The 12,116-nt window shown below is 39.6% G+C and overlaps 1 protein-coding gene across 1 annotated transcript in view; it reads left to right on the top strand.

The window, feature by feature from the left end:
* The window catches only part of NCAPG (non-SMC condensin I complex subunit G), a 50,958-nt gene that overhangs the window by 20,687 nt on the left and 18,155 nt on the right, over positions 1-12,116 (top strand). The window contains exons 7-11 of the mRNA XM_075544498.1: positions 399-548; positions 5,817-5,957; positions 6,476-6,599; positions 7,903-7,992; positions 8,294-8,473. Coding sequence (XP_075400613.1) covers positions 399-548; positions 5,817-5,957; positions 6,476-6,599; positions 7,903-7,992; positions 8,294-8,473 — 685 coding nt within the window. The remainder of the gene's footprint in view (positions 1-398; positions 549-5,816; positions 5,958-6,475; positions 6,600-7,902; positions 7,993-8,293; positions 8,474-12,116) is intronic.

Raw genomic sequence — 12,116 nt, 5'->3', positions numbered from 1 at the left:
CATGGAGAAGCTGGCGGTTTCTCACTGTTGCCTTTTCAGTTAGCAGCCCAGTGTGTGACCATGAGGCCCCCGGGGCTCCCGGGCACCTTACGTCGACCCCTCTTTATATCCTTTACTCTGCTGAGCACCTCTTTGTCTTCTGCTTTCCTGGTTTGAGAACTCATTACTTTATCACAATAGACTATTTATTTTACCTGTCTCCTCTCTCGCCTTCACCATTTTGCTACCTCGATTCTTGCATTCCTCTCTGATGGGAATATATGTTTCCATCATATGCATGTTCATGCGAATGTCCTTGTGATTCCGAAGGATGGTAGTTGTGAATCAGGCCACTGTGGCTTATTTCTAACTGACTATTGAGATTTTTCCTTCTCTCATCGTCTACTTTTCACATGAAGACAGGTGATTCCTCTGGAAGCGTTGACTCCTGAGATTGCATTGTACTGGCGTGTCCTTTGCGAATATTTGAAATCAAAAGGAGATGAAGGTGAAGAGTTTTTAGAGCACATTCTGCCAGAACCTGTGGTGTATGCAGAGTATTTATTGAGGTAAGATTTCTTCTACTGCTTTAGACTGTACTGTGTTGCTGTGTGGATCAGCCGCCAATGCCTTCCATCAAAGCCATGCTTGACTGGAAATCATTTAAACATTCACCTTTTGCACATGCAGCGGTAGGTCGGTCTGTACCCGAGTCTTTCTGCAAAATACCATGTGCTGATTAATTAATAAGTGGAAAGTGCGGGGTGAATATTCTCAGGGTTATTTCCTCAAAACTGTTTAGGTATCATTGTGAACATTTCTCCTCTGAATTAATAAGTGAGGGTGGTTTTACTTTTTCACATTGGTTGGCAAACTTTTACGTGATGGACAGTAAATATTGTTGGCCTCTGGACCATGTAATCTCTGTCACAGTGATTCTACTCTGCCAAAGGCAATCTGTAAATGACTGAGCGTGGGTGCTTTCCCTTAAAGCTTTACTTGATTTTAATGGACACTGACATTTTAATTTCATGCAGTTCTCACGTAGCATGAAATACCGTCATCTGAGTTTTATATTTTCATCACTTCAAAGTAGAAATCACTCTGCTTGAGAGCGAGGTGGACACAGACACAGAAAGATAAGCTGGATGGGGCACATGGGTCATCGTTTTCTGACTGCTCTTTATATAATTGCAGTATGGATCTCTGTGGATGCTTTATTAAGGAAGAATTATTAGTACCTGGCTTAAAAATGTATTTTATGGAATTTTTAAATACTCCTTAATGTTGTTACTATCATTGTTACTTAATCTCACTATAAAAATGTTAAAAAAAGATGAGTATATATTTTTTGAATTCAAATTCAAAACTAGCATTAAAATGTGGAACTTCCCCTTTTATCTCTTATTTCCCTTGACTCTTTAGTATCAAAATCTTTAGTCGCTAAACAATATGGGGTGTATATACTCAAACTTCTCTCATTGCATTTATCTACAAACTCCCCCCAAATTCACTACCACATAGTTGATCCTGACTCACAGTCACCCTATAGAACAGAGTAGAACTGCCCCTTTGGTTTCCAAGTCTGTAACTTTTCATGGGAGTAGAAACCCTTTTTTTTTTTTCCTTCCTTGAAGCTGCTCATGGGTCTGAACTGCTGACCTTGTGGTTAGTAGCCCAACACGTAGCCACTACATCACCAGGGCTCCCTTTTATCTATCTATACATATATTAAATGGATAAAGGACTTCTGAACATATGATTTGTACTTAAAATTATTGATAACTGAGATTGTATGTGCATATAAAATGCATCCCATTTTAACAGAACTTTCTGTAGTGTGGTGGTAATGTTAATTTATCCTCTTACTGGTGGACATTTAAGGTATTTTCAGTATATTTCACTTTAATACGTTAATAATAGTGCATTAAACTGCCTTGCACATTTTTATGTGTGTTTATGACATTGTGGAATATTTTCCCACAAGTGGAACTGCTGGGCCAAAGGATGGATAGATTTGAATAGGTGGACATTGATGTGCAGGTTTGTGAATTTTTGCTTTTGATGCCTTTTCTCAAGCTAGCTCCATATAGCATGAATTATTGACCCCGATATTTTTTTGTATGAAATATAGTAGTCCACTTTTGCTTATAATGGTCCCATATAGAAGTTAGGGAACAAAGTTATGAAAGCATATGATCTTTTTTTTCATGAAAAATCTTGAATCCAGTTTCAAGAGGTCAAATATGAGACAATTTCAAAATATTTCAGTTGATCTCATAATAAAGTCATGAAATGTGAATCTAATTAGAGTATTCATTATCGTGCTGTTTGGGCCATGTTGAAATGTTTCCTAAGGAATGAATTTTATGTAATTCTTGATAAGATGTCATTAGTATAAAAGTGACAAATGCCTGGAGACAACGGGAAACGAGGTAATACTAAATGTTAACGGCATAAAGTGGGAGCTCCCTGGAAGCACAGACGAGGAAGTCTCAGTTTCTGAAATGGACCAGTGGGGGTGTGGCTGCTCGGGTTCCATTGTCTGTGTCCTGTAAGCTGCGAGCTAGGAATGAAATCATTTTTGCCTTTGTGACTTGTTTTCTGAATTTTTAAGTTTAGTGGTTGAAGTCTACATAAGTAGAATACTTTATATATTCGGAGGAGGGTCACTAGATAGGAAGCGTTTACTCGGGTCCAGAAACAATGTTACATTGAACTTTTGTCCTTCTCTCCCCAGTGATATCCGGAAGATGTTTCCAGACATTTTACATAGGACAATCAGGGACTAAGAATTCCAACATAAGTTAGTCTCTTGGTCCCTGAGGTCTTAGCACAAAAAGGGATCCAAAAGGCCAAAACCCAACCCTGTGAAACCCAACCTAGTGCCATCAGGTCATTTCCAATTCAGTGGCCCTGTTTATGGGAGTAGAAAGCCTCATCTTTCTCCCATCAAGCAACTGATGGGTTTGAAGCCTTGACCATATGATTAGTAGTCCAACGCCTAACCCGTGTTACCAGGAAGGCTCTTTTAAAAAGCTAGAAGACAGGTATTAATTGAGGCTTTTCCAATAACAGTAAGTAAAAGGAACATCTTTGATTTATAAAAAGCTACTGTACATAAAAATTTGTGGGTAAGAGCATATTTTTTAAAAGGCTTTTAAAAAATTATTCATTTTATTGGGGGGCTCTTAACAGATCTTGTAACAATCCATCATTCAATAATTTTATTAAACACACTTGTACCTATGTTGCCATCAACATTTCCAAAACAGTTTCTTTCTACTTGAACCTTTAGTATCAGCTCCTCTTTTTATTCCCCTCTATCCTCCACCTTCCAAGCCTCATGAATCCTTGATCAATTATATATTATTATTGTTATTTCATGTCTTTCACTGTCCACTGTCTCCCTTGACCCACCTTTTTGTTATTCATCTCCCTGGTGGTGTAGGGGGTGGCTATATATCCAACCTTGTGATAGGTTCCCCTTTGTCCCCCTTGCCTCATGATATCGCTACTCCCACTACTGAACCTGAATTCCATGTGTCCAGAGCTCTTATCTGTACCAATGTGTGTTCTCCAGTCAAGCCATATTTGTGAGGTAGAACTGAATCATGGGAGCGGGGGAGGGGGGACAACATTCAGGAGCTAGAGGGATGATGTGTGTTCCGTCGGTGCTATGCTGCACCCTCGTTGAATCACCCCTTGTAACTCTTCTGTAAGGGGATATCTAATCATCTGCAGATAGGCTTTGGGTCTCCACTCCAACTCTCCTCTTTCACATCAATAGAATTGTTTGTTTCGGATCTCTTATACCTGATAGCTGCTCCCATTGATACCTCATGCTCACACAGGCTGGTGTGCTTCTTCCATGTGGGCATATTTGCTTCCCTGCTAGATGGCTGCTGTTTAACTTCGAGCCTTTAAGACTCCAAACACCACATCTTTCAATAGCCGGGTATCATCTGCTTTCTTCACCACAGTTGCTTATGCACCCATTTTGTCTTCAGGGATTATGTTGGGGAGATGAGTATCAAAGAGTGCCAGGTTATTAGAACAAAGTGTACTTGTGTTAAGGGAAGCCTTGAATAGAGGCCTAATGTCTGTCTGCTATCTTAACACTTAACCTAAGTATATGTACATTGGCCTCTATACCTTTCATTATAAATGAATATATTTACATATATACATTTCTATAGCTATATCTCTATAAATAGCTTTGCCTCTTTCCTTAATCTTATCCTACTATCATGCATTTACCCTACATTCGTTTCGCAGTAATTCCTCTTGGATACATTGAACTTGATCAAACCCCACCAGGCATTATATGCTCTCCTCACCATCAAATTTAGATCTCTTGTTGTTCCCTTATCATTGAGTTTGTTGGCTCCCCACCACCTCCTCTCCCATGTGTGTCTCCTCCCTACCCCCAGCCACCGATCCTGTTGTTTTCTCGTCAGGACTGTTCGTCCTACCTATCTTATATAGCCAGGCATTGGGGGAAGGCATTTCTTGAGTGACATCCTAATTTTAATGATTGCCTTTTAAAGATTAAAATGAGCTAATTTTATGATCCTGACGATTGGTGGCAGATTTTAATTCTTATTTATGGGGTGTAGGAGTTTTTTGGTTGCTAATTAAATGACTACTTTTATAATTCACTTACAAAAATATCCCCAATTATTTATACGTTATACCAAATGACGTGAGCAAGTGGGAGAGAGTCAATGATGAGTTTAGATGAAGGTAAGATTAGTCTGTTAGAAAATAATAACTACTGATCTGTTAATTTTTAGAATAATTATTAGGCCTGTAGTTTTTTGTAGTACCACTAACCACTCTGAAAGAAGTCGTGGCAGTGCTGTGGGTTGGGTGTTGGGCTGCCACTGGTTGGTGGTTCACACTGACCCCCAGAGAAAGATGAGGCTGTCTGCTACCATATAGACTTCTGTTCTGGGAAAAGGTTCGCTCCGAGTCAGAATTGATGGCCATCGGTTGCTTTCTTTGATTACCACTCTGCAAGATAAAGATGTGCTATCTGCTTCCATCGCAATTACTCTGCCCTGTGAAATGGAATCAACCCCATGGCAGTGGGTTTTAGAGCTTGGGTTAAGATTGGGGTTTAGATGCCTTGAAGTTCTAGTCTCATGACCAGAGAGCTGTGGGAGTTTGTGTTAACTGTTGGCTACCATTTTATGATGTACGGGTCAGTTCACTCATGCTGCATTCGTCTGCACTGCACATAGCTTGATGACTTGTTGGTCATTTTTAAGTGGTATATTATCACCAGGATTATTTTTCATTTTATAATGTACAGGTCAGTTTAGTCATGCTACACTATTCTGCAGTTCACATAGATTGATTATTTGTTGGTCATTTTTAAGTGGTATATTATCACCAGGATGTTTTTCATTGTAGTGATGTAGGTGAGGTTATTCACTGTACTCATGAATCCCTTGCATAAGGACCAGTATTGTTACTCTGATTCTAAACAGAACATTGGGATGGTCAGACCTGTGGAAGCAAGACAAGATCTCTATGACTAAGATAATACGTAGAGCTTTTTAATTGAGGTAATGCTAGTGACAGTGAAATATACTTAGTTACCAGTGTGAACACTAAAAATGGGTACCTTTTGAGATTTTCCTACAGAATCTTTCACGAAAGTATATTAAAAAATGCATGGGATTCTAGTTTGTTTTTGTACAAAAGCCCATCATACCCACAAACATCCTATTTGGATAGAACAGACCTTTTTCTGACCTAATCTAATGAAAATCAATTCCTGTTTGCTATTTTCAACAGATGCTTCACTTTATTAATTTTGCTTCCTCTAGTTATATACAGAGCATTCCAGTTGTTAACGATGAACAGAGAGGTGATATTGCCTATATTGGAAGTTTGATGACAAAAGAGTTCATAGGTCAACAGTTGATTCTAATTATTAAGTCTCTGGATACCAATGAGGAAGGTGGAAGGTAGGTCTAAATGTTAACACTTGATCTGGTTTACTCTTTTGATTTTCTATATTAAACTGTAATCTTATTGGGACTTCAAAAAACTGGTAGAAAATAGAATTGAAAGGTAATGGGAATTTTCCTTGAAATTTTTGGAGTCACCTCAGATTTATAAATATTTTTAACATAGCTATTGAAAGTGATATAAGAAGTTTTCTCTTTTATACACATATGGGTAGGCTTTTTTGGTTTTTGTTAAAATTTTTTCATTTGTATTCATTATTCTATAGAGGGCTAGTAATCCTATTTAAAAAGTCACATTCACTTCTACTATTTTTTCATTTCTTCATTGATTTTTTAAAAATTGATTTTCATTTATAACAGTTATTTTTCTAAGAACATGAACACTTGACCTAAAGTGAAACATGCATAGAACTGAGATAGGCAATTAAGTTTGCCGAGTGGGTGAAATATTCAAGAGTACATGTGTTTCTGCTTGCATCACGGTATTCAACTACATGCCTTCTTTTTGCCCGCAGAAAACGACTGCTGGCTATCATGCAGGAGATTCTTACCTTACCCACAACCCCAATTTCCCTCGTTTCTTTGCTTGTGGAGAGACTCCTCCACATCATTACAGATGATGATAAGAGGACCCAAGTGGTAAGCTGTTCCCCACTGTTGTTAGATAAGAGTGACTGCCTTACATTCGGTTTAGGTCTTGCTTGCTTTCTTTCCACTCAGCATTTCGTTTTCTTTCTCCAATAATTTATCAACTTCTTAGGAATGAATCATATATTCTGTGTATTACAAAGGGGCTTCATAAAGCCTGTGGAAATTTTGAGGTAAAAGGTAATGGAATTTCCTCATGAATATTTTGAAGCCCCTTCATAGGCATACTTTTAAAATATCTCCTTCCTTTTCTTACCATTGCCTGTTATTGTATTGGATCAGATTGACATGGAGATGTTTTGGGAAGGCGTGGCAAGACAGATGCCGTTTTGCCCAGGAGACACTGCTCATTAGAGCAAGTGTTGACTCCAGACACACATAAACCTGGGTCCTTGTCCCTCCTGACACTCTGGCTTTGTGCTTGCCTGTGAAATAAAAGTAACGACGAAGACTCTGTCTTTTTGCCATGTGTGAAAGACACAGAAGTAAAAAGGATCTTACAATATTAAATGTTGTTGTCTCTGGAGCACCTGCATCATGCAGTTTCTTCTAGGGCTGGTATTCAGTTTGCCTGGTCCCTCTGTCTAGGGAGATACTACTCAGAAATCCCTCCGGTTAGGAAGCTGACTTTTCCCGAGGTGTAGTCCGCCAAAGGCTCTGAAAAGAGTGTCTTGTCTTCTGCTAGTGTAAGAATAGAATATGTAAAAGAGACTTCTGGTGTCTGTGTTTGACTCACATGGAGCTTAACACGGGAAGTGGAAGATTTTAGGCAGAGGATTTTAGCTTATAATGTCTAATCTCAGGCACCATAATTCATGTGTTCTGTTCTTTAAACATCATTTTTGATATCTGGGTATTGAATAACTTTCAAAGAGTTTTTAGGCAGACCCATTGTCTAGTTTTTCTTGCCCTCCCTCTAGAGCAGGAGTCTGAAGTGTTTTAGAGAACGTATGCTTCCATTTGTATATTTTGCTCTATTTGTCGCTGTTGTTAGCCTCCATAGTGTTGCGACCCCATGAGTTAGTCCATAGAACTAGTGTGTAGAGTTTTCTTGGCTGTAGTCTGACAGAAGCGCTTTGGCGTGCTTGCTTTTGCAGAGCTACTGGTGGGTTCAGCTTTTAGGTTTGCAGCAGACGGTAAACCCCTATGCCACCCACTCTTCTTCTTTGTCAGTGTGTCATGAGATCCCTTGAGGTTTTGTTGTTGTTTAATGTAGCTGCTTGATATCACCTGCTGATAGAGAGCATGAGTTGGAAGCATGTACTCTGAATTAAACATCTCTTATTAATACCAGGTTACAGAAATTATCTCAGAGATTCGGGCACCCATTATTTCTGTTGCTGTTAACGAGGATGTAGCTGATGCAAGAAAGAAAGAACTCCAGGTAAATTCCTTCTAAATTAAATAAATGTTTGAGTGCAAGGTAGTTACTTCCTCTTGTTATGCAGTTTAGAAATTGTGTTCGCACAAAGTCCAATTACTGACTTCACTATAAGTATCTAAAATGTTACCAATTCATGCTATCTGAAAGATGTGCCTCTTTGTTTCAGGAAGATGACACCTTTAGCTGTCCATGCCTGCCTCTATTCTGAGGTGTTAGATAATAAATAACAGTTTTTAGATTGTTACATATGTTCTTCTTAATGTGTTTTTGCCTGCTATTTAAACACAATTTCTCTCTTTAGATGGCCAAAATAAAAGTTCAACTTATTGAGACAAAAGAAGCTTTGGAGAATTGCATTGCTGCCCAGGATTTTAATAAGGCATCAATACTAAAAGAAGAAGTAAAAGCTCTGGAAGATGCCAAATTCAGCCTATTGAAAGAGACAGAACAACTTGAAATTAAAGAAGTCCACATAGAGAAGGTTTGTCTTCCCACACCTAAACTCAGCTTCTACCAAGCTGCTTACCTCTGGTTTACTTTCTTCCTGCAGAAAGCTGCAAGAATTGATTCTGGCTGGAGAGGTCTATGTCACTCTGAGTTAGAATGAAAGGGATTTGTTTCCCTTGCTGATTCTTTGTTGCTTGGGATTTTACAAGGCCTTGGTTTAATGACTTTAGCAAGGACTTTGTTTCCGGTTATGCTAGTCTCTAAAATCAGAAATCCTTTTCTGGGAACTCGCCTACCGGTTTTAGTCTACTCTAGAGTGGTGTAGGGGAAATGCAGCCATCGCCTCCCTTAGCTGTGGAAGACCCGGGGGCCTTTCCACTGTGAGGGAAAGAGCTGCCATGGCAACCATTTCCTCACATGTGGATTTGTTAAAGTGTAATTACTTAGGTTTTTTTAGGAAAAGTGGAGTCATTGTACTATCTTTAATGGAATCGACTAAATTTACTACGTGCTTAGCATTTCTTTTTTTAACTTAACTGTTTGAAAACTAATTTCTTCAATAAACTATTTCCTCTTAAACCTTTAAACACAAGAGAGAATAATAGTGATGAGTATGATAATATTAGCTTTAATCCCAGAGACTCTGTAAGACATGAGAAACAGTCTCATTGCTGGTCACACTTCGGGTTTGGGAAGTACTAATTGCGCTCATAAAGGAAATGCTGGGCAGGGAATAGTGTACTCTATAATTTTCCCTCAGTATCTGAAGGAGTGGTTCCAGGATTCCTCCTGTATACCAAAATCTTAGGATGCTCAGGTTCTTTATATAAAATGGGAAAGTATTGGCATCTAACCTACACACATCCTCCTATACCCTTTAATTCCCAATCCAGTACAAGGAATCCTGGTTGTATAGTGGTTCCCCGTTGGGCTGTGATCCTCATGGCCGGCAGTACCACCAGCAGTGGTACTATGAGTACTATGAGTCAGCACTGATTCCATGGCTGTGAGCTTGAGAATGCTATGCATACCAATACAATTCTCCGCCCCCTCTTCGACACTGAGGGGCTGCGTTGACCATTTAATTGCATCTCCTCTCCCTGTCCTGATGTTTTCGATCAGTGGCTATTTGAACCAAGGATGTAGAATTTGATGAGAGTTTCCTAGGCTATGTCCCTGAGCTGCTTATCACCCCACCCCGAAACACCACCTTTCAATGAATGTGCCTGAATTTGATTTTCATCAATAGTGGTTTTTTCCTTTTGCTTGTAAAAGTCTGTGGATTGTAATAGGCACTTAAATTTGAGAACTTGCTTCTAACCAAGAAAACAACATGAAAGTACATTTCAGTCTTTAAAATTATATAAGCTCTAGGTCTATATCAGGGAAATATGAGCAAAGGTGGTCAGTCCAGCATGATTACTGCCACCTCGTTCACTTGACTGGGTGTGGACATTGTCGTGTCCACTTGCCCTGTTCAGGGCTATGACTCGATTGTAGTTTAATTTGACCAAACCTAAAAACCTGCAGCATCTGAGACCCTCTTTGTGGGATTGCTGAGACTGTCAATCCTTATGGGAGCAGAGAGCTGCTCATCTCTCTCCTGTGGGACAGCTGTACACTCGGCACACATAGCATAGTAAAAATTATGGTCAGTATAGGGCTTCCATAGAAAGATTGGATATTGTTGGTTTCTCCAGAAGAAGTGATGTTTGAACCTGATAGTTGACTATAAATCATAACAAGCAAATCAGTACAGGATACTTTTTATGTGCTTGTAAAGGCTTTACGCTCTTCACAGGTGTTATTTGGTTTCTCATGATAAGCTTAAGAGGTTGGTATGGCTATTGTCTTTTTAAGAGAGACAAGCACCTTTCCCAAGGCCACGCAGATGGTAGAGCAGGATTCTACATTTCTACTTTTAACACACCCTGCAGTCTGTCTCTCTCTTCTGAATTACTAGCTTTCGGGGCAAAATGAATTGCACTTGTCAAGGTCCAGAAGTTAAAGAGTGCATGTTATACTAAAAGCGTCAGGTCCACATGACTAAAGAATTAATTGGAAGATTGGAGGGTGTTGGTAAGAGATTAAATCAGAAGAAAAATTGTCAGGTCCTATAATCCTTGCTTGAGTCAGAGCTGACTTGATGGTAACTAACAACATTAACAACAAGGAATTTTTAAGGAATATGTGCCTTATCCAAATGGTGTGCACACCCATTAAAGGCTTTTAAGTGCTGGAGTGAAGGTCTTAGAAAGATCTCTATTGTTGGGGACATGGATTAGGATTGTAAAAGTCCAGGATAGGAACTAAGTGTGTGTGTGTGGGGGGGGGGGGGGCGCTATACAGCAATAGTGTTTAGATGATGGTGGTCTGAATGAGATCATGATGATGGATATAGAAAGTCATAGGTAAATTTGAAGGATAATTAGGGATTTGAAACATGAGAAAGAGTTAAGACTATACTTCCTAGGCCTTTTGATTTGAACAGTCAAGCAAAAAAAAAATGCCATTGAGTCCCTAGCAGTGACATTTACTGAGAAGTCATAGGAGGGGAGGGATTTGGATAAAATGAGTCCAGTTGCTCTTAGAAGGGTGGCATTTAGAGTGTCTGTGGAGCCTTGGTGGCGCAGCAGGTTAGGCATTTGGCTGATAACCTCCGTCCGGGTCAGCCGCGACGCCCACCATCTACTCCGAGGGAGAAAGATGAGCCTTTCTGCTCTTGTACAGAGTCACAGCCTCAGAAACCCTCAGAGGGGATGTTATGAGTTAGAATCGACTCAACAGCAGTGGGGTGTAGTGTGCACATCCAAAGACTCACTAGTGGTGCTATAGGCTAGGTAGGTGTTGGATACTAACCACAAGATGGGTGGTTTGAACCCACCAGCTACTCTGTGGAAGAAAGATTAGGTTGTCTGCTCTAGTAAAGATCTGCAGTCTTGGAAACCCTGTATTAGGGTCGCTATGAATTGAAATTGACTTAATGGCATTGCATTTTGTTTGTTTTGTTCTGTTTTATGGAACTTCCAAGAATTGTCTCCCAAGTTGTATATATGAATCTAAAATCAGAACATAGTCGAGCTAGCTCATTCGTTAATGAAGTGGTATAACTGGGTAAGATCACTCAGGGGAGTGTATGCCTTAAACTCTGAGGAAACAGGCCTATAAAGGGTTGGCACAAGAAATGGAACAAAAGAAAGCTAGAATGGCATCATTCAAATGAAAAGAGGAAAAATTGGAGAGTGTGGGATCATTGGAGCCAGAGAAAGAATGGTTGAAGAAAAATAAGAGAGGGCCCTTCAGTATCCAGGAAGTGTTGGAGACTGAAAGGAGACAAGTAAAACTGACAAATAAGCTGGTCATTTTTCATAGTCTTAACCCAGCTTGGTGAAGCAATTTGGCAGAAGCAAGCAGGCAGCAGATGCTATAGATTTGTAGCATTGGAAAGCAGGAGTAGGAAATACTAAGTGGAGCGTTCTAGTGTACGTGATGGTGGAGGGGAGTGGAGTTGCAGGTGTTGGTGTGGATTTGGTTTGCACTATGGTAGATACATGAATGCTTTGGGGAAAGATCCGCTATTGAGAGAAGTAGATCATTCAAGAAAAGGAAGTATGAAGGGATCTGAATCTCAAATAGAGATGGAGGGAATAATGGCAAAGAGGAGGAAGGATATGTAA

Source organism: Tenrec ecaudatus, chromosome 3, assembly GCF_050624435.1.
Source record: "Tenrec ecaudatus isolate mTenEca1 chromosome 3, mTenEca1.hap1, whole genome shotgun sequence".
NCBI classification, from domain to species: Eukaryota; Metazoa; Chordata; class Mammalia; order Afrosoricida; family Tenrecidae; genus Tenrec; species Tenrec ecaudatus.
This window is presented reverse-complemented; position numbering and strand designations above follow the sequence as displayed.